We start from the raw sequence: 25,564 nt of genomic DNA, 5'->3' as shown, positions 1-25,564 counted from the left end.
TCTAGATTTCGGCTGGCTGTCGTTCATTCTGTTACTTCTAATGGATAAAGGTCTGACCATGGTCATGTGATTTACGGTCCACGGTCATGTGATTTACGGTCCACGGTCATGTGATTTGCACACAGGTGCACAGCTGATTACCAGGCAGATGTCTGATTCCTGTGCTGTGACTATAGTGTCACCTGTGTACTATCGTACACATATCATTGTGACAGAAACCATGATACTACTTAAGGGTTAAATTGCTATTAATGACGTTATCGGATATAGTTTCATGGGCTCACCGGTTTAGTTTTTGTTCCTCTGTTGTCCATTGTTAGACAGTGAGGGTTAAAGTTTCCACAGTATACACTAGACTTTAAGACTTTAGCACAACATACGTCACGCAGACAAATGAACCATGGCAGAAGACTTGCATATACAAACATTTCAGAGGCAGCTCACCCAACAGAAAGGTGCTGTAAGCAATCTGCCACGTGTCCATTGTGGACCCGTGTGTATAAATGATATCATTAACCCTACCTGGAGGCAGGACGGCTTTACACCTTCAATAACAGTTGGACACACCTCCTGACCCCTCCATGGACATGCATGCTTGGTTCAGCTGGGCATGCATGTGTTTTTGAGAACAAAATATTTACCATACTCAAATTCAACATGTGTCAATGGGATAGAGTTGGCATTACCACATAAATATACAACTTGGTGGGTTTGGCCAACTTTGTTTTTTAGTGTTTTACCCTTAAAAAGTACTGGTCACCAGGTGTAAATAGCCCACGGACATAGATCATCCGATGGGCGCTGCCACCCTGAGCGTTATGTGTGCTTTGTTTATCCAAATCTGCTGCGATTTACAAAAATGTGCTTTTTTGCTGCGGATTTTTTTCTGCAATGTGTGTTATTAGCCTGACTCCTATCCACTTTGTAGGTAAAGTAAAATGGAGCTTTTTTTTTTTTTTTGCTGTGGCCAAAATACTGCATTATCGCACTCCGGTCCTAATACTCAAACCAATGAAGAAAAAAGTGCAGGACTTTTTGTTTCCGGCGGTTTTCAGCAGACACTGTGATAGAGACTACGATGTAGATGTGAACATAGGCTTAGGCTGGGCTCACCTCTGCATCGGAGACTCCGTCACAGTAACTGCAACGCAAAAAATGTTGCAAGTTCAACTTTTTCCTCCGCTGTTTTCAGCGTAAAAGAACGGACACCTGACGGATCCCATGATAGTCAATGCGTTTAGCGGTCTGTGTGTCCGTTGTGCTGGTCCTTCATCCACAAAGACTTGTATGACCCCCTACACTTATCTGTGCCACTACTGCAGATAACAATACGCCATGCGTTATCATTTTCGTTCCTTGTATACTGCATGGACACACGGCGGCAGGGACTACGGACGTGTGTACCCCCCATAGAAGTGAATGGATTCTTGCACATTGCAGCCATGTGCAGGGTATTGGCCGTGGTAACACCTCAGTGGGCACAGTATACGCTGAGCATGCACCTCACACCTGCTGTGTACTTGTACCTACTAAACCCCAGGTCTAATTACTTGGGTAGACATCTTGTGAAGTGTAAACCCCCAGCTTTCATTTTCCCAGCGCAGGTTAATAGACGTGATGTGATTGGTTCCTGCCTGCTATAAACCTCTTATGACGTCATCACCCGCACAGCCTCATGACTTCACACTACTATGACGGCTGTGGGTCCTCACGTGTGTGTCATGGTTCCCCTCAGCCTGCCTGCCCTGTATTGCGCAGTGTATCATCTGACAGGAGGTAGGCAGGCTCACGGCTACTGACACTGCAGTTCTGAGGCGCTTACACACTCCGAGCCGAGCAGTCATGCGCCGGTGCTCGTGAAGACTACATCTCCCAACAGGCAGCGCGCGCGCGCCTGCGCACTAACCACCCAGTTGTCAAAGTGCTCTTGGCGATCAGGTCGCTCGCCAGCTGTAAGCAAAACGAGAGAAGGACACCGGGACTTGTTTTATCGGTCTTTACCAAGTGATCACATCCAAGGTAATTCTATGGCCTCTCCCCAATCTTCATGCATGGGGTATCATGTTTACTACTAGTAGTACTGCATTATTAAGTGGTGATGTATGGGGGGGGGGGGGGGGGGTAGCTGCAGCAGGCTGGCCACAAAGTAGATGGGGATATACCCAGGAAGGGGAAAAGTTGCTAATAGTTGTGTCAAAACCTGGATACGAAATGTAGGTTTTGACCTTGAGGAAAAAGACAAATTGGTCCCGGGTGATAATGAAGCGTCTGATTAGTAATTGATTAGTTATCCTGGCCGCAGGCGTGACCGTAATCATTAACCATCTATGCGATGATCATCGGAACGTCTAAAATAATCAGAACAGTAAATAGTAGCGATAGACACAATTATTGGAACGTTCAGGTCTTCTGAAAAAAAAACTTGTAAGGCTTTATTCACACCGTGACAAAGTTTTGGCGCCATGAGTGGGATGCGAACCTGTCAACGAAATGCAGAGAAACTCTATCCCAATCCCATTTATGGCGCCAAATCTATGATCCGTAATATAGTCGTATACAGGCATGTACCCCTTTAAGGCCAGGGCGACAGGATTTATTGCGCATGATAATTGTTCATGAGCATTTGCAGAAAAATGCATTGCGATCTTGTCGAAGAGCGCGTTCAAACAACTGTTTGTCTTCAATTTTTCACAAATCGGACTCTCATTTCATCCATTAGGGGAATGAGTGCGTGAAAAAAACGGAAACTGCTCAGTGGAAATCTATGCCAGTTCCTAACCAGTGTATATTTCCTTTATGGCGGTTGGGCTTCCGACAGTTTTACGAAGAGAGCTCTCGGTCTCTGCGCTAGTTTGGCCATTTATGAAGACTGGCACATGATATTCCAGTCTTGATAAATTTGCCCCAATGTTTCTAAGATGTCACAGTTGAGCATAAGGATGTTATTCAATGGGGGGAAGGGAGGGCTTTAATGGCACTTGTGATATCTCCAATAGCAAACAACAAATGATTGAGCGACTGCAGTCAGCGATCACGCTGTGATCATAAGACTCCTATCTACATGGAGACGCTCTTAAAACCAATACTAATGATCTATTTCTGAATGATAGATTTGCTTTCTGTACCCTCTCTCTACGATCAAATAAAGGGGTTGTCTAGTCTTACCCAGTTTGACATTAGGTATAGAGAGGGGCAGCTACATTCTGGGTGGTCAAGTGCCAAAGTAACCATTGGCTCTCCAGTGAGTATCATGAATGGGGCCCCTTATGTAAAATAGTGATAATGCATGATACTCACTAGGGTATCTGACGGTTGTTTTGACCAACCAATCGTCCAGTGTGCAGTGTCTGTCAGATTGGGTAGGAGAGTATGTCCTGACAGCCTCATTAATTCATGTATAGATGCTGACTAAGGTTCATGGTAGGAAAACATAGCCTATGGACATGGGCCTTTCCTATATCCGTCTAAATTAACTCTCCTACTGATGCCGGATGCGCAAAAATTATTACTAGACGCTGGCCTCTCAGTAACTCTGGTGCAGTCCCATACGTCAGAATTAAAATCAGTGACTGTCTAGATTTCTGGTATACCGGTTGCCAGTTTTCTGGCGTAAGTTATACAAAGGGTAGGTTTACACTACCGTTCTTTAAAGTCTGTTGCTCTCATCCGTCACAGGACATTCAATCATAGATGCACACGGAGCCCCCTCCATTAGGTGTCTATCTGCATTCACCCCATTGTAAAAATCATGTTTTTTCTTTTGTAAGGAGTGAAAGTCCTGCATGCAGAACTTTTTATTCCTTTACAAAAGTAAATAAACAAATTATCCATCAATGGGAAAGGTCACAGGCGGAGGGGACTCCTTTTGTGTCTGTTACTCTGCTACAGTTAATGTCCATTGCTGTCATCTTATGACATAGACAGCAACTGACATTAATAACAGTAGTGTGGACATAGCCTAAGGCTAAATGCACACAATCAGCCATTTTTCACTGCCATCTCGCACCCGAGGGGCATCTTTTTTTTCAAGGATCCCCCATTCATTTCATTGTATGGAGGGGTCTGTGAAAACGGCAGAAAATAGGACATGATGTAAATTTTGGTGGTTCATGGTCACAGACTGTCAAAGTAACGGTCATGAGAATAAGCCCCATTTACTGACAGTGAATTTAATACTTCGGTGTGATGTCTGTTAAAAAAAAACAGACGTCACACGGCCAGTTTTCACTATAATATGAATCTAGCCTTATTCTGATGTCCCCTGCCCTGTTCCTTTCAATGTCTTGAAAAGAGGCAAAATGTCGGAGTGACCTGTGCACCAAAGGTGCGCCACTTCTACGCTGGAAATATTAGCAGTATGTAGACTGCTATGGGTGTTATACTATGACTTAATTTAGTAGTAGTACAGACCCATAATACCTCTGTGTTCTTGAGCACAAATGCTACCTCCCTCCCCTTTAATGTATAAGGGTACAGTGCTAGGTATACATTCACACAGTGCAGTCAGACTGCTGTTTGTTGTTCTGAGCACCGTACAACGGCAGCACGATGCCATAATTCAGCTGCGCTTTTTGCGAAAACTACTGCATTCTGTGGTATTCGCAGTAATAATCCTCGACTTAAAACCGTGCCGTGTGAACATACCCATTCAGTTTTGGTCGCGCTATTGTATATTAGCATTTTCTCATTGCTGACATACAGTACTTTCTATTCCTCCTGGTTTGTGTATTCTACGTTCGTCGTGATGACATGGCCATCGGCACAAACAAACAATCCGTATGCCAGAACCCTCCTTCCCTTTAATCCCTGGAAGGTGAAGCGAGTACATGCCTGCGCATAAACACTGCTGGATGTCATGTGTCACTGTCACATATTTCAGACACGGTGATAAAGCATTCCTGGGCATATCTGCCAGAGGTATTTCAAAGGTTAAATGGATAGCAAAACGAGAAAAATATGTTAGAGTTCATTCGGCAGGACTTTGTCATAGGGCACTTGTAGGGCCTCAGGGTATGGTGTTTGTTGTGCCAGAAGCTGATCCGGGAGTGCTGCATTGCTGTACTGCAGCACCGTGATCACACCAGCTCATCCTCGCTGCTGTATCTCTGCAGACCCAGAGGACTGAGCCCCTGCTCCAGCCGCCCGTCCTTCATCTATTACCAACCACCAAGCTAGGAGGAATAATACCCAGCCCTGCAGATTAACTAACATCCGCCACCGGCAGCAGGGGCTCTGCCAGATCATGTTGCTGCCCAGGCTGATCTTTGCCAAGGGAACTATTTTAGTTGCTCCTGTATTTCCTATAACGTAGTCATCGTTGTCTGTGGATGATAGGTGTAGTCGGCGTGAGGATTAAGGGCGTTTTGTGCAAATTATTCGCCATTACATTATGAAGTTATGCAACTTTAGGCACTGTTCAGATTGTGCTTTTTACATCTGTTTAACAATGGATACTAATGGATGACGATCCGTCTACATTCTGATCAATGTTCAAAGAAAAAATACGGACACGAAAGTATTGTAAACTATGTTTTAAAAAAAAAAAAAATGGACAGAAAAACAAATGGAGTCTTACTTTGTCTTTCAATTGCACCTCATTTTCAAGATCTCTGTTTATTGTCAGTGAATAGGAACATTGTAATTTACACCACAAATCTAAATACGCTATGGCCGGATTCACACGACCGTGTCATTTTTCATGGCGCTAACATCCGTGTCCATTTTTGATAACCGTTGTCATGGCCATGTTCATCTGTGCAAAGCCATGAGAGGCGCCTATTCACATGGTAGTGAATAATGGCCATGTGACGGTTGTTTCTAAAACGTGCATTACATGGCCCTTGTAGAACCCATGAACTTTAAAGAGGACCTTTCATGTCCTCGGGCACCTGCAGTTTTATATACTGTTAGAAAGCCGCTGAATTCAGCGCACTGACGGTTTTCCCATTATGTGCCCCAGTGCAAGCGATAGCGATGCCCTTACCGATATCTCTTCACCGTCAGAAGGGCGTTCCTGACAGTCTAGCCGGGCTGTGAGGGTCGCCCCTCCTGACAGTACTGTCCATAACTTTGTACTGTCAGAGGGGGTGTTCCTTACAGCCCAGTGATGACGTTGAGCAGTGAGGAACGCACCCCCTCTCCTCCTGACAGCACTCATGCATAGACTGGGGGGGGGAGGGTGTTCCTCACCGCTCAGCGTCATAGCTGGGCTGTAAGGAATGCCCCCTCTGACAGTATAGGGCTACGGACAGTACTGTCAGGAGGGGCCTTCCTCATAGCCCACGTAGACTGTCAGGAGCGCCCTTCTGACAGCAAAGAGATATCTGTAAGGGCACCGATATCTCTTGCATCGGGCCACATAACGGGAAAGCTGATAGTGTGCTGAATTCAGCGCACTGTCGGATTTCTAGCAGTATATAAAACCACGGGTGCCCGAGGACATGAAAGATCCTCTTTAAGGTCTTTAAAGGGGTTATGTGGTTTCTAACTTAAAGTATAGGCAATCAATATTAGATCTGCGGTGGTCGTAAACCCGAGACCTCTGCAGGTCACTGGTATTAAGATAGCGCAATTCACTGTAATGTTTATATACCACAAGCTTTACTATTCACTCACTTGAGTATAAGTACTACAGCGCTGCCGCATAGATGTCAATGGGACAGCACTACAGTACCCACACTTGCTGCTCCAGTTTGTATGACGAGTGAGCAGCGTGGCTCGCGGTATGTAAACAATACCGCAAACCACACTGTTGTGGTACTAGTGACCTGCGGGGGTCCTGGGGATCAGACCCCCATATCTATGTGGGCTTCCGCTCCTTTCCATCCCAATGTCAGGGAAAAGGATGGGATCTGCTCTATAAGAACAGATCCTCCATTGACGCAAATGTATCACGTATTGCACTTGGATGTCACTGTGGCTGCATTCTGCATTCAGAAGAACCCTTGGTTGTGTGCATGGGGTCTAAAACTGACACATGCCCAGAAAACTGATGAAAAATATGTGACATACTGATGAAAAAATGGACATTAACTCACAGTTTCATCCATTCTTAAGGTTTCAATATGGATTCTGCACTTAAGTCTGCGCCAAATCCATTAAATCCCCATTTAAGGCATGTGAAGGGCATTTCAGATAATGTAGCATGCTATATATATTCCCGTGTATTTTGCACACCAAAGATAGATGATTAGTCGAATTGAATTGGGCTGTTTGTTGTGCGGATCAGTGATCTTTCATGGTGCACATCTGATGCAGAAACCCATATGTTGGAGTTCTTGTCACTCAGTTCTGGTTTGGAAAATACGTTCCGACTATCGGCCATGTTTCCCCAAACTGTACTGTCTGTAAACCTGGACTCACCGTATCATAGATATCTAAGTCACTTGCCACTGCTCCGCCATGACTACAGTACGGGACAATAGACCTATTGCGAGTATACTTCATGAAATATGACTGATATATGGACCGTATTTTCCGACTGCTCATGTGTAGGGACCCTAAGAGGGTGTTCCACTTCAAATTCCTCTCCATTTTCCATCCCTTGGCGTTCGCTGTAGCTTTTACTCTCTGATTAACCTCTTATGAATGTGGCCGATCAGCGGAGTGGCTCGCGTTGCAGGTTCTGAATCGGCTGCAAAATCCATGGTAAGATAGAGGCGGATGCGTATATTTTCAGCCCCCTGCTTTGTTCTCTGCCTCCCACTCAATGCAGATCGTATTGGGCAGTGGGCTGCAGCAAACAACCACAATAAAAAAAAACGCTGGGGAAAAACTGCGGCTGCAACACATCGCGGGTTTACATAGAAAGTCCATTATATCTATTGAGAAACTGTTGGCGTTTCCGTAGATATAATTGGCATGCTGTGATTTCCAAAATCGCAATAGTTGGAAGACCACGTGAAAAATCTGCGTTCCATTGACTGCGATGGGGAAACTAAAGTTGCCATTTTTAAGTCTGCCTCTTTACTAAATAATCTAGCTGTTATACTGAGCTCACAGGGGGGAATTTATCGTCTACGTGAGTTTTCAGGCATGGTGGTTAATGTGGTGCATCTTTGGCGCATGGTCCTTTCTTGCACCAGGGATGCGCACATCCTCTATTCTGTACCTTGTTTGCCATTTTCTGTAAATGTGGGGCAGAGAGTGGGGTTGGCTGGGACAGGGACATATTTATTATAACTCCTTTTATGGACACTTATCCCCTATCCACAGGACAGGTAGCGGGGCGCAACCCAGTGATCATGGGAAGAAAAGTTCCCCAAAATCCACCTTGTGAATGGAGCGCTAATACACTTGCGTGACTGGTGCACCATTCACTTTTGTGGGGGTGTCGGGACTGTAATCTCCAGTAGCATCTATAGTCTCTTAGAAGTGAATGGAGCACAGGTCACACAATCGCACTAGTGCTCCATTCACAAGGAAGCCTTAAGCCCCCTGCAGACGGCCGTGGATGAGATCAGTGGGCTGTCCGTGTTTTTCCTGGATAGCACACTGACCCATTCATTTTGGGCGGGCTGTGAGTCCACACCACAAAATATAGAGCAGGTCTTATTCTGTTCAGTGTTTGCAGCACAGACTCGCCCATAGAAGCCTATGTGAGACTAAAAACCACGGATGGCACATGGATGTCCTCCGTGTGTCAGTGTGCCGTCCGTATTTGCAGACAAGCTAGGAACATCATTAGTTGTCTCCTGTTTTTTTACGGATCCACAAAGCAAAATTACACACTAATGACACACTGTCTGTTTTTGTGGACATATGGCACTGATAAGACATGGTCCACAAGAAAGAACCACCGATTACTAGTTTGCCCGTCTGCCACTAGTTTTAGGACTTTCAGTCCCCCATCCTCCTGTTTTCTGGGGGCCCCAGTGATTGGACTCTTCTGTCCTGTGGATAGGGGTTCAGTGTCCATAACGGTACAACCCCTTTAAGACTGGCGTCAGTCTTCATAAATCCCCTTTACTATGTATACACTGTGTAGGAAAGCCTCAGCTATGAGCAGAAAGAGTTATGTATGGATTTTCTATTTTCAGCAAGAAAAGACCTTGACCTTGTTGGTGCTTTCATTGTGCAATGAGTATGAGGATACTCCTGTTATTATAGTTGAGTGATAACATATTTCAAGGATATATCTTCACATATTGGTCACTGGGGGTCTCGGCAGTCAGCGGCGGCACCATAGTGGTTGCTATGCAGCAAAGTACAATGCAGTTCTCTTGTAAGCCTGTGCAGAGGATTGTCAGGAACACTGTCGGGCAAGCGAACGATATGATGTACCCATAGTGATAAATGCTATAGCGTATAGTGATAAAATACTGCTTGAGACTAAGGCCCTATTCACATATGAGTTTGGGTTTCCGTTCAGGGAGTCTACTTGGGGATACCTTGAACGGAAACCTAGACTATCATGGGGTCCGTGTGGTTTCCGCACAAAACATGCGGAGAGAAAAGTGCTACTTGACCATACAATGCCACTCTCATGTTAGTCAGTGGTGGCACCCTTGGCTGACAAGTGAAGGAGTTGGTGTGATACGGCAAGGGGAGTACAAGCCAAAGCCTCATAGCAAGGACTGTGGAATTTCTGGGGAGGGTCCACCCACTATCTGTGCAGGGCTGCTTGTAATTTTATTGTAAACTCTGATTGTTGTGGATACAAAACATACTTTATAAATTATTCATTTAAGGGCTAGTTTACACGGAGTTCCGCGTGTGCACTGGCATCCCGTTGCAGCATTCTGCTCCGGATTAGGCCCAAATGAATGGGCTTAGTCCGGAGGGTGGTGTTGCGAGGAATCCACCTGAAGAAAGGGCAGCTCGTTTCTTTTTTTCCGTGAAGAAATGACCGGCTTTCATTGATTTCAATGGGAAGCGTTTTTTGGAGCAGGATTTTGACACGGATTCCGCGTCAAAATCCTGACCCTTTTGCCCCATGTGAACTAGCCCTAAAAGCCCTCCAAATTATTAACCTCTTACCGATCCTGTAAAAAAGTATATGGCGCCCTCACTGTCGTCTGATGTGTGATGAGCGCAGGGCGGGAAGAGGAAGCTAAATGTGCGCCCTGATTCCTGCCATCACTAGGCGGCTGGCATGCCAGGAGCCCGCAGGAGGTATGCAGCTTCTTCACTAGGTCAATGTGAATAGGATGTTTAACTCCATGCTATAAAATATCAGGGACATATCCATTCAAGAGGACCTGTCGCTGCTCCTGACATGTCTGTAGCAAAAACACAGGGTATTAATACACATTTGCATGGACAAGGGTTTGTTTTTTTTTTTTGTTTTTTTTTTGCATCTCTGCAACTTGTGGTCTTAGCCTAAAGCTTAGTTCACACGTGAATACCATGTGGCGTAATTTGGTCTGGGAAAAAAAAGCTTCCTACTTAGGAAGAGGTTTTTGGACCTTGAAGCATTTTTGGGGTAAAAACCGCTTCAGAAAACGCCAGGCGGTTTTTCCCTCCCGGACAGTGAATGGACTGCAAAAAATCGTGTGCAATGCGGTTCTTGGTGAAAAAAAAAAAACGCAATGCGGTTTCCGCCCTCTATTCACTTCCTGAGGCGGAATCCGCCTCAAGAAAGGTCATGTCGCATCATTTTTTTTCGCTAGCGGTCTCCATAGACCACCATTGTGAGAGGGCGGATTATGACGTGGATTCCGTGCCATAATCTGCCCCCTCTGTGCCCCTGTGAACGGGCCCTAAGGCTGAAGCCCCATGTGGTGTAAATGCAGGGACAAAAAACGCAGCGTTTTACAGTTTCTAGTGAACTCCATCCACACATTGCAGAAAAATACCCGCAGTGTAAATGCTGCGATTTCCAAAACTGTCGCGTTTTTGGAAATCTCAATGTGTCAATTATACCTACGGAAATGCTGGCGGTTTCCTAAAGGTATAATTGAAGTAGAAAGTCCGCAGAGAAAAACTCTGCAGACTTTCTGTGAAAAGCGCTGCAGGAGAAACCGTGATGCATTTCCGCTGCGGTTTTTCCCATGATGTTTTTTTGGGGCCACAGCCTACTAGCGGTTATTAAGGATTAGAAAAACTTGGTTGCGCCACATGTGACTACAGGTTACATGTGGTATTACAGTTCTGCCCCTTTCAGTACTAAGGAACTGAGGTGCATTACCACATACAACCTGTAGGTGATTGTGGTGCTGTTTTTGGAAGAAAGCAGCCATCTTTTTCTGATCTGGCTAGTGGCTGGATAATGGAAAGTTCCTGCATTGATGGTCGTATCTGTTGGCAACCAATCAAGACCTCAGAGATCACCACTAAGATGGTTAGAGGCCACATTTTTTAATTATTTTTATTTACAAAAATGTTTGTCTACAAATGTAAATGTGGTTATTTTCTTGGGAACAAGGCAAATAATGAGGTGCAACTTAATATTCATAGAAAGTAGGGGCGCATCTTTAAGGTTGACAAATAGGTGCCACATATGAAGATTACCGTATTAGCTTGAATAGTGGGGTGCATGATTACATTCAGGGGTAATGGTGGTAACAACCTTATAATGATCGGTGGGAGCAATATATGAGCAGGGTGTATACAGGGTGGGTGCATATTTATGGGAACACCTCATATTGGGGAGCATTAGTATGAACAAGCTGAATATTTGGTGCGTTGAATGTATAAAATACTGCTAAATAGATAAGATATTTGTGGGCGCAGATATCACTGTGATACATAGTGGGGTGCAGGTGGACTATCAATATGAATAGAGATTCAGCTTGTGGATTAGGATAAATGGAGGGATGAAGTGAGACTCCGGATAAATAGTGGGGTGCACTTTGTGGATTAAGATATATAGCGGGGTGCAGTCGGACGCTCAGTATAATTAGCAGGGTGCAATCAGATTCTCGGGATAATTAGTGGGGTACAGTCGGACGATCAGGATAAAACAGCGGGGTCCTGTTGGACACTTAGGATAATTAGCGGGGTGCAGTCAGAAACTCAGTATAATTAGCGGGGTGCAGTCAGATTCTTGATAATTAGTGCGGTACAGTTGGACGATCAGGATAAAACAGCAGGGTGCTGTTGGACGCTCGGGATAATTATTAGCGGGGTGCAGTAGAATGCTTCGGATAATTATTAGCGGTGTGCAGTCGGATGTTTAGGATAAATAGTGGGGTGCAATCAGACGCTCGGGTTAATTAGTGCGGTGTAGTCAGATGCTGAGGATACATAGCGGGGTGTAATAGGACACTCTGGGTACATAGCGGGTGTAGTCGTGTGCTGGGTATAATTAGCGGGGTGTAGTCAGACACTCAGCACACATAGCGGGATACAGTCGGACGCTCTGGATACATGGTGGGGCGCAGTCGGGTGCTTGGCACACATAGAGGGGTGTAGTCGGATGCAGGGTATAATTAACGGGGTGCCGTCGGACACTCGGTACACACATAGCGGGGTGTAGTCGGACTCTCGGGATATATAGCGGGGTGTAGTCGGACGATCGGTACACAAATAGCGGGGTGTAGTCGGACTCTCTGCACACACATATAGCGGGGTGTAATCGGACACTCGGGATACATAGCAGGGTGTAGTCGGACGATCGGTACACACACAGCGGGGTGCAGAGACGGGTGTAGTCGGACGATCGGTACACACACAGCGGGGTGCAGAGACGGATGTAGTCGGACGATCGGTACACACACAGCGGGGTGCAGAGACGGGTGTAGTCGGACGATCGGTACACACACAGCGGGGTGCAGTCGGACTCTCGGGATGAATGAGCAGCAGGGAGCCTCTGTAGCTGCCGGTAACCTTGCTGAAGGACGCAGCAGTGTGTATTGACGTATGCTAATAGCATTGGGGCTGGTCGGGGGGAGGGGGAGGCGCCTGCACATAACAGGAACCAGAATCTGCTCTCAGTGCTGCTCAGGGCGCAGAGTTCCGGTACTGGAGCGCAGAGACGTGGCGGACTGGCAGTGTAATGCGGCTCCTCTGCCCCCGGCTGCAGGGCACGGGCACACGGGCTGACATGCTGCACACTGCGCTGGTTTAGTGCCAGGGAGGCTGCCAGGTGACTCGCTCCTAATACACATCTGCTTTTCTCTCCCCCCTGTTTCAGCTGTGCAAGCCATGCAGGATGATTTACTGATGGACAAAAGCCAATCTCAGCAGAGGCAGCAGTCAGCCCCAACAGCACAGGCTCAGCAGGACCCCAACAGCTCAGAAGCCCCTTGTGCCGCAGAGCCCCCCAGCCCTGACAACAACAACAGCAGCAGCACCCCAACTCTGAAGGAGAAGATGCAAATGGAGTCCCCTATCTTGCCTGGTCTGAGCTTCCCCCAGCCTGGTCAGCAGGAGCCCCCCACTGGTCCGTCCCTGTCGCCATCCTTCGGAAGCACCTGGTCCACTGGAGGTACTAGCAATGCTGTGGATGACAGCTTTTTCCAAGGAATTACCCCTGTCAATGGGACTATGCTATTCCAGAACTTCCCGCACCACCACGTCAACCCTGTTTTTGGGGGCACCTACTCCCCTCAGCTGGGGCTAGCTCATCAGACTCATCATCAACAGCAGAGAAGATCCCCTGTGAGCCCCAATAACCAGCCCCCCTATAACCAGAGAAATGCTTACAGCCACCAGGCTATCCTGACCAATAAACCATCCACATCCTCCTCTTCATCACCGTCCCCTTCCAGCTGGAATAACCAGCAAAACGCTGCCTGGAATAACCCCTCCAACCCCTGGGGAGGTCTACAGCCTGGCCGAGACCCCCGCAGGGCGGTGGGGGTAGGAGTAGGTGTCGGGGTTGGGGTGCCCTCACCACTCAATCCGATTTCCCCATTGAAAAAACCCTTCTCCAGTAATGTGATTGCACCCCCTAAATTTCCTCGGGCTTCACCTCTGGCTCCCAAATCCTGGGTGGAGGACAACGCTTTCAGGACGGATAATGGCAATACCCTCTTGCCCTTGCAGGTACCCAATAATTTCTGTGTGTCTTGTTGATGAGCTTTGTTCTGTGTGTGTGCTAATATATTTTGCCATCCTATTATTGAAAGTATTATGCAGGGTTTACTAGCAATTATAGGGTTAAACATTCGGCGTGACTATAATGAACTAGCAATGACAGCTCTGGCTTTGGCTGCAGAATTGGACATGCTAGAGCCTATACATTTCCCCCAAATTAAATTTTTTTAAAAAAAATGTATTTTGTTTTCTGTATTTTTTATTTTAAACTTTGGACATCTTGGTGTAGGGCGCTTTATGGCAACTTTGGTTGTGTGACATGAATATAGCTATGTTGCATTGTATAGTCAGTGCGGTGCTGCGACACCTGTTGAATTTTGTGCTGTAAGTCACCTAGACTTCATTGCAAGTTGTGCACAGCTGTAACTCGTATGTGACGCGTCTGCGATACTATACTATGTCGTGTGACTACAAGTTGTGGTTAAATTGCACACGTTTTTTTAGTCTAACGACTAATGGCATTATCTAACCATAGCCTAAAAATTTATAACCACGTATATAAGTTCTTTGGCGTTGCTTTTTGTTATATGTGCTATTAAGTTATAGGCGATTGGGGCTGTAAAATAGTGTGCTATTTTGCACCTTGGTCCATCACGGTGGACATACGGTGCAAATGTACGTCGCCCTGCAACCTGGACAGTGTGTGTCACATTTTTACCTGTAAATTATCATGAACCTTTTTGCTTTTGTGCCCCCTTAAATGGCCGTGACTTCTTAATTCTGCTTTAAAATGTCTCCATTTTTTTTTTTATTGTATTTTACGGTTTTATTCATTGCAGTATTTTTTATTTTATTGTATTTATGCCTTTTTTGGCCAGTTGTATATTCCATACTGCCTGCAGATTTGCAAGGTGCGTCTTTGCCTTGTAATGCTGACTTCACAATGGAAATGCTCCGTCCTGTAGATGCCGTTCTTGCCGTCCTATGTTATACGCTCGCAGCATATTAACCGGTTTAATCCCATTCCTATTAATATCCTATTTATTTATATAGGAAATCTTTCCATCACTTGACACTTGCGGAACAAAATCTCCCTGGAAAAGATGAAAATATTCTTTTTATTGGGCATTTGCTTTTTGCTTTTACCCTCTTGTGCATTTGGGGAATGTATCAGACAATGACTGACCTCTTGTAGTGTGTCAGAGTAATGTCAAAATGTCTCTGACATGTTTTCGTACCATATAGGTCTCATTATGACACTTTTGCAGAGCTATAGGGTAAAGCTGTATGACTCCGGGCATGGGTGACTACACTAAATTGTGCAGACCTTGTATAGAGACAATGTTTGTGCAGCCTTGTAACAGCTGTTAGGTAAAGGCAGTGCTGAAATGCCATTCATTAGAACACAGTCGTCTTGACATTTTGGTTAATCTGCTCAGTTGACATACATGGCCTTGTTCTTCCTACATACATTTTTTTTTTTTTTTTTTTTTTTCCCGTCCTTGCTAAGTATGGCTATGTTCACCTCTGCATTGCAAAATTTTATAAAACTGCAGATAAAAACATCCTAATAAAATGACGGACACTGAAATGTAACCCAACAGACCCCATTATAGACAGGGGCATCTCTTAGGGTCTCCAACATCTGGCACTCCCATTGTTCTGCTACCGATATGATCAGATTCTGATGCTAGGTTCACACTACCGTTCAGGTTTTCACCTGGGAACCCAAAAGATTGAAACCCTCTATGGGAAACCTGCGGACCCCATAGATTATAATGGATCCACTGAGTTTTATACTGAAACCGGTGGAGAGAGTAGTCCTCCTTGCAAGTCTTTTCTCTCAGCCGATTTTGAGCGGAAGCTGCGGCGGAGACTCCAATGTAAGTGTGAACCTAGCCTAAGGCTGTGTACGTGTTTAGGCTTGGACTACATGGTGGTTCTGGCCGCAACTCTTGTCGTGGCAGGTTAGTAAATAGAGTTAAAAGTTGAGCAGTGTTTGACTTGGTTGTGTTCATGGCGCTCTCAAGATGTAGCTGTCACCGGGCGATCCTTTGTTGCCCAAATGGAGTTGCGGCCATTTTGCGGCCTTAGTTGTAGGTTCCTTTTAGAAGCCTCCAATTCTGTTTGAGATGTTGACCCAAATAACTTGGCACGTTGTACTCTTTTAACGGAAATGCGACGCACCCCATTATAATCAATGCAATTCATCAGGCGTTGTTCGTGGCTGTCACATGACTGTTTTTTATTTATATGACGCCCTATGCCTATCACTATAGCCACGTTCAGGTCTGTGGGAAACGGAACGGATGATACACTGATGGCGTCCATGTTCTCCACGGACCGTGCCACAGAAACGAACACGAAAAAGACCTGCTCCCTATCTTATGGCCCCCATATAGATGTCATAAAATATACAACCTTGTTCATGGGGCCATAGAATTGAATGGGTCCGTACTCTATAGCACAGAAACCAAAACGGCGGCCATGTGCATCAGGCCTGGCAGTGCAAAAAAAACAGTCCAGTGCAGGTGTGAACCTAGCCTGAGATATGGGATACCTCCTTAGGTCACATACACACGTTGCAGATTACACACGGAAAATCCACAGCCTAATAAAGTAGCCTTTGAAATTTCATTGACGTTTTCTTTGTCATGTACATAATGCAGATTTATATTTTTTTTCTGCTCAGACATTGACATATGGTGCGGATTTTAATATCTGCAGCGTGTCAATTCTTTGTGTGAATATTCACGGCGGATTTCACCTGTTTCAAAGAGAGGGGAGAAATTAGCAACGAAATTCGCAGCAGACGTTGTACCCTTAAGGTGCTTTACTCACATCTCCTTTTTTATGCTGAAGCAGTATCTTATTTTATTTTGGGTTTTTTTTTGTTGCAGATTTGCCAGTGCCCAAATCTGCAACAAAAAATGCAGCTTTTCTGTAATGTGTGACCTCGGCCTTATATTGTTTTTCTATGTGCATGTTTTGTTGATAGATGGATATGGAATCCCATTCTCCGTCTTGCGTGTGTGTGTGTGTATGTATGTATATATATATATATATATATATATATATATATATATATATATATATATATATATATTATTAATCCATATTTCATCAAAATTTCAAAAACGCCAAACTGTGAAAATTGAGAACATTTGTGTCCGAGGCTTTATCAGCACTCAGCTCTGTATTTTTTTCCCATTAACACGACAGAACCTTATGGAGTTTGTTAGAAGTCCTTGGGGTCCGTCGGGAGCTGTTGGGGTCTGTCGTGTGACAGATTCAGCTCTCTGCTATTTTCGGTTTTCTGCTCCTATGACCGAGCAGAAAACCAGAAGTGACAGATGTGAACCCAGCCTGATCCTTTAACAAAAAATGGAAGAAATAAGGATGGGGGGGGGAAAGAGACAATTAAGAATACAATGCAGTACAAAAACGGATACAATACGGAAAGAAAATTGAAAAAAATATCTGTATTGCGTATCCATATTTCTTCCACTTGAGGTAGTTGAGCATGAATGAGGGTATTCATGTGCTGCTTTTTTTTTTTTTTTTCTTTTTTTCTGAACGTTTTTACCATTTGTCCATTTTGCCGGACACTTTGATCCAATGGAAATCAATGGGTCAGCACTTACCGTATGTAAAACGGATTGTTGTCCGAATTACAACTTATTGGATTGGCAAAAAAAAAAGATGAATGTGATCTGTAATTTCAGTGGTCCATTAAAAACCTATGCAAAACAGATGGCTCTTGGCCATCAGCAATGGACACAGGGCGCATGTTCTGTTTTTGTTTTTGAGTACGTCCATGTCTATTTTTGACAGCAGATTTAATCTGTGTTGCATCCATTTTTAACAAGACTAATGAAATTCTTGACATTAATTGATTTTTACGGAATTGGTTTCTACTCTATATATAGGTGTATGGACCCCGGAGAATGTGGCTGATATATGAAAAGTGTGCCCCTTGTGATAGATTAGGTGCAACTCTGGTAGGGCCGGGGTTATGGGGGTGGAAAACACTTATCTTGATAAGGCAGCCCCATTGTGATGGTGAAAATGTAGGTAAAAGCAGATTAGGAAAGCAGCCAGATAGTGCTGAGGCCCCACGTTGTAGAAATGCAGTATTTATTTTTATTTTTTTTTTTGCAGATTTTGGTACAGTTTTTTGAGCCAAATCAAAGAGTGGGTTGAGCAGAAGGGAGACGTTTAAGAACTTCCTATATATTTCCTGTTCGTTTTGTAGACATTCTTGGATTTGGCTCAAAAAGCTGCTTTTCCGCATCATGAGGCCACAGACTAAGGCCGGAAATGCTGCAGTGAAAATTGTGGCGTTTTACAGTACTTGCAAAGTGAATGGGATTCATGCAAATCCCATGGCCACTTTGCGGAAAAAATTGCAGTGCAGACATGCTACGATCTCCAAACTCTGGCGGCTTTCCTGTAGATATAATTGTAATAGAAAGTCTGTGGAGGAAAACTCTGTGAACTCTCTGTTCAAAATGCTGCGGGAAGAAACGCGATGCTTTCATGCCGCGGTTGTTCCCGCAGCCCTTTAGTGCGGTATTTCCAGCCCGTGGGGCCTTAGCCTCATACAGGATTTCCTCAAGATAGATAGATATCTATTTTTTTAATTTTGTTTCCACTTTGTAAGTTGCTGAAATTGAACCTTTGTTAGTCAACATATGCACATGGCATCACGCTTGCGGAGTGAAAGATGTTAGGTTTTTTTGACCATATCTACTCCCTTGTTTTATTGGTGCTCTATGTAGACCTTGGTAAGGTCAGGGAATTACATTTCTTTAGGGTGAATTCACACCTGGCTTTTTCTCTCCTGCTGTCCTTCCAGTGCTGTGTCTTCCCGGTGTAACTCTGGAGGTCTCAGAAATGGTGGCGTCACCGACTGTCAGCAGGGCCTGTTAGTAGGGAGCTTGGTAGGGAAATGGTTGTTTTTGCTATAGTTTGGCCCTGACCCTTGCATGGCTCTCGAGTCCACTACATGCAGGGCTTCTCCACTATTAGGGATTTGACCTCGATTTTGGCTAGTATATATATATATATATATATATATATATATATATATATATATATATAATAATCAGCCCTTGATGAACTGCATAAATGTTCCAAAAGATGAATATTTTACCCGCCAGTGGGTGCGTGGCCTTTACAACAAAATAAATTGTACTTTAGTGTCAGATTGCAAAACTGGGTAGTGCAGAGCAAACTTTTCAGAGGCAGCGAGACATTTCATTTCACTAATCCGTATATTACTATATAAAATGGATTTTTTTTTTCTGTTGCAAATTTTTCCAGTGTATTTTTGAGCAAAATCCACATGTGGCTACAAAAGGAACATATATATAGCTTTGGGGCAACATGGTGGCTCAGTGGTTAGCACTGCAGCCTTGCAGCACTGGAGTTCTGGGTTTGAATCCTACCAAGGACACACATCTGCAAGGAGTTTGTATGTTCTGCCCGTGTTTGCGTGGGTTTCCTAAGACATACTGATAGGGATGCTGCGTCCTTAACTCCCTCAGAAGTCAATGTGCGTTAAAGAAACTGTATAGAACAGTGAGCTTTGTGGCTTCTATAACTTATAAGATGCCAATATATCCATATATTCTATGCTAGCTTCCCAACTCTAATTCACTTATGAGTATTATGGTCATGATGTAGCTCAGAAAGCCTAGCAGTTTCCATACAACCTGACTGAACCCAACAACACGGATTTGACTGTCAGCAGAACCGAAGCGGCTTGGAAACAAGTCTCTCCCAAAAGTGGATTTTGGTCTGCTTTTGGAACCGTAGACATGAGGCTGGGGCTATATGGTGACTTTGTTGCGTAATGAAAGATCACTTTGTTTCTCTGCAACTCCTTCATTAATGTATACGAAGGGAGTCGCATTGTGACTCCAAGTGTATCTGGTGACTGCGACATCTAGTCTGAAAAACTTGAGATCTGCTGTAATTTTTTTTCCTTCCAATCTAGAAGCTGCAGCAGTCGCTGCACCCTCATATTAGTGAAGTCGTTGCAGATCTTTAGTCGCAGCCAAAGTTGCCATGTAGGCCTAGTCTTAGGGATAGTCTAAGATCAGTCTGGTTGTAGGATATGTTTCAGGATAAAAAAAAATATTACTCTCTTCGTGCCAATGCTGATACCCCAACCGGTCTTTGTTTAGTTTTCTGGAGCAATGACCTGCAGGTGAGGTCAGGGATTGGCTGCAGCGTTCATGTTGATGTCCGGGAACGTCATCACTCCAGGAAAGTAAACCTACAGTACACGGACCGGGATCATCACCACGCCATTACAGTAATGTTTGCTATATAACGTTACTTGCTGCCAGGTTGGAAACCATAGTAGTCTGGGGGTCCACCACAAATGGACAAATAACTTTTATTGTACTTTGCCATTGTGTTATATTGTATGGCATGTTATCTCTGCTTGTATTGGCCTATATATCCGCTTTGTATACATGCAGTTTTATGTTCACATAGTCTCAAATCTATAATCCCAGCTAGGGAACAAGGCAGCCCTACGTTGTGCACTTCCCCATGTATCCTAACCTTGCAGGTATCTGCCTGCAGCCTGCTCATTATGTCTCGGCTTCGGTTACATGAGCGTACTGATCTTCCTTGACCCCGCGTGTCGCTATTTTCCATCTACAACCCGAGAACACGTGTGGAGTTTGAACACATTGACCGGAAAGTTAATGTTTCCTAATCTGCCGTGCCTTCACGTAGGGGGTGCTAGATTGGGCTATGTTTTCCGTACGTGGAAAGGAAATAACTTGTGACCGTTTTTTGCTTGTGTTGTTTGAGGCAGATCCATATTTATATAGCATGAAATGAAAAAAATAAGACAAAACATCTTCCGATTGTTTTCCAATTGTGATTGTTATTCAGGAAGTCTTTTTACACAGTAATAAATTTTGCACGTGCGGTGTTCTCCAGGCCACATATGAAGACGTTCAGGCTGTCACCTAGTAACAGGTGTTCGTGCCGGCGGGTGACTCTGCGTGATCTCCGCGCTCTTGTAGAGATCCATCACGGCGCTCATTACATAACAGAACAGCTTGTGGCACATAATGGTGGTCTCCACCAATCTTATATTTAGTAAGGAGCATTATTGCAATGGCTACTCTCGCCTAGCTCTGTAAGATGGGTCTGTGTTGAGCTGGAAGGAGATCGGCTCCGGTACATTTCATGGCCGCCTAATCTCGCACTCCTGCATGGAGAACTGTCTTAGACCGAGGGTGCAAACCAATGCTCTCCAAAGGGGGGTCGTCCAGTCCTCCAATTCCAATGATTATAGAATAATTCCCATCCTGCTGCATCGTAAACAACTACCATCTATACCTTGGGGGGAAAAAACAATCCTGCAGTGCCAAATGTCAGCCCAATTCAACTTTTGCAATGCCAAGGTTGAAATCTGGTCTAGACACATGTGGAACCACCCATGACACCCACAGAAAAAAAAAGGGAATTTTGGCTAGTTTTTGCACCTGGTGGGTTTGCTTCACGCATCCCACTGCAGAGTCGCAGTAGGGCTCAGTTCACATCTGTGTTGTGAATTCTGTTTTTCTCTTCCATTATATTATATACATAAATATGTTGTTTTTATTGCAGGTTTTGCTGCATTGTTTTGAGCCAAAGCCAAGAATGGCTACAATGGGGGGGGGGGGGGAATATATATATATATAATTAGTTCTTACACTTTCCCAATCTGCTCAATCTACTTCTGGTTTTGGCTCAAAAAGCTGCAGCAAAATCTGCAACAAAAAAAGCTGCGTTTCTACAATGTGGGGCCTCGGCCTAAGGCCTAGTTGACACGGGTTAGTAACCGCGTATTTTGGTCCTGATTTTGTCGTGGGAAGCGAGCCGCGATTGTTGTGGTTTTCGGTGTGTGTGTGTGTGTATATGTATATATAATATATACATATATGTTGACTCCCCAACACGGTGAAGAAATGTAAAGGTACCTGCTTTAGAGCATGTAAAATAAAATATGAAGCCTTTTTTTTTTTTTTTTTTTTTTTTTTTAGTTCTGACAGAACCTCCTCCTGTGCTGTGACTACGGCTCCCATACAGACTTCCATCGCCGAGGTTGCAGATTATAGAAAATTGATCAGCTGCTACTCTGATCCATCTTCCCCCCCCCCTTCTAGGTTATCTAGTAGATGGGGAGGGACTTAGTATGAGTACGCTGCAGGTCAGACTACACATGGGCAGAGTTTGTAGTCTGTGACCACAGCGACACAAGAACATTGGACAGAAACTGTAACATGTTTTACAGAATGGCTCTCTGTCTTGTGTGTACATGTATACATCCTTCTCTGGTAAACCTTGACCGTATAGTCTCAGCATAATAGATTGTTGATAAAGTGAGTCTGTCCGGAGTGCAGACGGTATAGATAACGTCTCTTCTTAATACTGTAGAGGCCGAGCGGTCCTTTTTGTGAGGTCTTCTTGCATTGCAGTACTCAGTTTGTAATCACCACACGGTATTTATTATTATTATTATTATTATTTATTTTTCCAACTTGCAGATTATAAAAAATTCCAGAGCTGTTGTAATTGTTGGATCCTTAAACCAAAGGTATCTGTAGGCAGTGACCACCTCCTCATATTGCTGAAATAAGGTGTTTCGTCCTATCTTTAGGATACTGTTCTTATCATTTTGTTCTGTACCCATGGCTCTATATCCGGAGCCTTGAACCAGTGCCCACATCCCATCGGCCTAGCCCATTGGCTTATAGATATTCATGAGGACAGGTAGTTGTCTGCATTGAAGCAGCCATATCTGCAGTATGAAGATCCAGGCTCTGCGGATACCCTGACGTGCTATGCAATGCTTTATTGTCTGTACCATTTCCTCCAGACAAGGAATTTATAAAGCTGCCAAGGGAAGATCTGGAAACAAAGCAAGAAACTTCAAGTGATGAGATATATATCTATAGATATGGATCTATTTTTTATTTTCTAAAAACCTGTAAATGTTTCTTAAAAATAATCATCTTTGACCTTTTTGTTTTGCTGATTCTGTGCAAAATGTGTCCACAGGTAAATCCACAAATGGTGTTTTTTTTTTTTTTTTTTTTTTTTTTTTTTTTTTTTTTTGTTATGCAGGGAACCCAGATTCTCCCTCTTTTTTTATTTCAATGATAGTTGGTTATTTTCCTGTACCTGATAGCAAAAAAATATGATGCTTTTTGTTACCATAGAAATGAATGGGAAGCAAAAAAAAAAAAAAAAAAAAAAATCCTGACGTTTCTTTACTCTAGGTTCACAGAAAACATTTTTCATGTCAATTATATCTACGGATATGTAGGCGTTTTCCATATAGGTATAATAGGGACAGAAAGTCTGCAGAGGAAAACTTATTTCTGTGTGACAAAAAGTCCAATGTGAACTTAGGGGCCACACGGTGGCTCAGTGGTTAGCACTGCAGCCTTGCAGCGCTGGAGTCCTGGTGTTCAAATCCCGCCAAGGGCATAAAACCATCTGCAAGGAGTTTGTATGTTCTCCCTGTGTTTGCATGGATTTCCATCCCATATTCCAAAGACATACTGATAGGGAAAAATGTACATTGTGAGATCTATGTGGGGCTCACAATCTACATTAAAAAAAAAAAAAAAAAAAAAGTCCAATGTGAACTTGCCTTTAGTGGTCTTTTATTTTGAGAAGTCGCCAATGGATATGCATATGGTCCACTAAGTATGGAGGAACTTTCTGTGCTCTGAGATTTGTCAGTAACCCAGCCATGATGTCTCTATTGTGGTCAGGTTATCTTCTTACATGTAGTGTCCTCCTGATAACCAGCCATGATGTCCTTATTGTGGTCGGGTTATCTTCTCCTACATGTAGTGTCCTCCTGATAACCCGACCACAATAAGGACATCATGGCTGGTTATCTTCTCATACATGTAGTGTCCGTAGAGGTTATCCGATCACAATAAGGAAATCATGGCTGGATTTCTGACAAGACCATAGAAATTTCCTACATTCCTGGTTACATCCGACTATATTGGCAACCGATCGAGACAGAATACTGATTTCACTAAGATGGTTAGAGGAATTCTCTGGCACACAATATGGCGCTTCTGTCTTTAGTAGGGCAGCATTTGGCCAGTCCAGATGTCTTGCTAATGTTTTGCTAAGAAAATCTGTATTTTTGAATTGCTCAATGACTTATCTGCATATATTGTATATAATAAGCCCAGCAGTAGATACCCCATGTACCTTCAGACGTTCCTGTAATAGGCGGTGTACTTGTTCACACACGGGAGAGGGGAGTAGATGTTGTGAATTCTGGGTCAGGTTAGTACAGTCTTCTATGTGGTCACACCTTTCTGATGAGTAACCTATTCATAAAGAGGACTTCCCAGGATGTCTGGTACATTATTTTCTTGGGAGGAGTGCGCTTTAAGTCAATCCACATTAGTCTTTAAGTTTTTTTGTTTGGTTAGCATAAGCTAAGATAGATTTATATGTTGTAGTGAAAGGGTGTTCTGGATATTTCAAGTTACACCTTACACAAGACTTGCTGATTGGTGTCTGTCCATTGGGATCGGCATCGACCACAAAAACAGAAGACTTTAGTACCCAAAAACGGTATGGGGCAACGGTTCATGCAGCCGCACATTCACTTCTGTAGGACTGGTGGCTATTGGTCGGCAGTTCTATAGAGATTGAATGAGTAAATTTAAAGGGGGGCAGGTGATAAGTGTCCATTGGCCGGGGGCCTGAACACTCTGGAGGATGGGGGACCCAAAGTCTTCCTTAAACTTCCTTGTGAATGGAGCACCACTCCAATTGCATGACTGGTTCTCCATTCACTTCTATGTAGCGACTGTTGGTGCTGGAGATTTTACAGTTCTGAAGCTCCATAGAAGTGAATGGAGCACCAGTCACATGAGAACACTGACGCTCCATTCAAAAGGAAGCTTTCCGTCCTGATCGTTGGGGGACCTGGCATTCGGGCCCCCAGCGATCAGATACTTACGACCTTCCATGTGGATATGGGACATGTGTCCATATTGGTACAACCCCTTTTAAGAAATTTTCCATGAGACTATCTTTAGAATAGACCATTAATATCGGATTGGTGGAGGCCCAATCGCTGGCTGCAATGGTTAGGTTAGTCGCACGTCAACAGATGTCAGTGTACATGACCCATTAGCTAGTGGTTGCCTTGCCCAGCTGGGAGTTGTAGTAGGACAACAACGGGACAGGCTCTGGTTGGAGATTTGCATTGTGTCCTATCCCTAGACCACGTAGAAAACCTGAAATTGTCCCATGAAAAATCCTCTTGCCTACTGGATCAGGTGCACACGGATCAGATTTAGGCGGTATACATTATTTTTTTTCGTTCCTCCAACTTGTCATTTTTGTACTGTACCGCTACAAACGGAGATGTTTAGTCTAGCTGACTATCTCAGCAAGCTAGCAAGTAGGTCATAAACACACTACTTTGAATATTTAATGCACAGCCATGTTCCTGCAAATCTTGGCACTAGACGTATAAATAAATGAGGTTAGAAGATATTTTTTCTGGCAAACAAAGCCTAAATTTGTAGAAGTCGGCGGGAGCCAAGAATGGAAAATGAATGCTGTTTGATGTCGATGATGCAGA

General features: G+C 44.1%; 1 protein-coding gene across 2 annotated transcripts in view; it reads left to right on the top strand.

The window, feature by feature from the left end:
• The first annotated feature begins 1,890 nt into the window (after window positions 1-1,890).
• Window positions 1,891-25,564, top strand: part of CPEB3 (cytoplasmic polyadenylation element binding protein 3) — a 91,807-nt gene continuing 68,133 nt past the window's right edge. Inside the window, exons 1-2 of one of the 2 annotated variants that reach the window (XM_075258755.1) lie at window positions 1,891-2,019; window positions 13,076-13,929. In XM_075258755.1, coding sequence (XP_075114856.1) covers window positions 13,087-13,929 — 843 coding nt within the window. In that variant the 5' untranslated portion in view covers window positions 1,891-2,019; window positions 13,076-13,086. Of the gene's footprint in view, window positions 2,020-12,911; window positions 13,930-25,564 lie in introns of those variants that run through there. The other variant, XM_075258756.1, reaches the window with a different exon arrangement.

This window comes from Leptodactylus fuscus, chromosome 10 (genome assembly GCF_031893055.1).
Source record: "Leptodactylus fuscus isolate aLepFus1 chromosome 10, aLepFus1.hap2, whole genome shotgun sequence".
Lineage (NCBI taxonomy): Eukaryota > Metazoa > Chordata > Amphibia > Anura > Leptodactylidae > Leptodactylus > Leptodactylus fuscus.
This window is presented reverse-complemented; position numbering and strand designations above follow the sequence as displayed.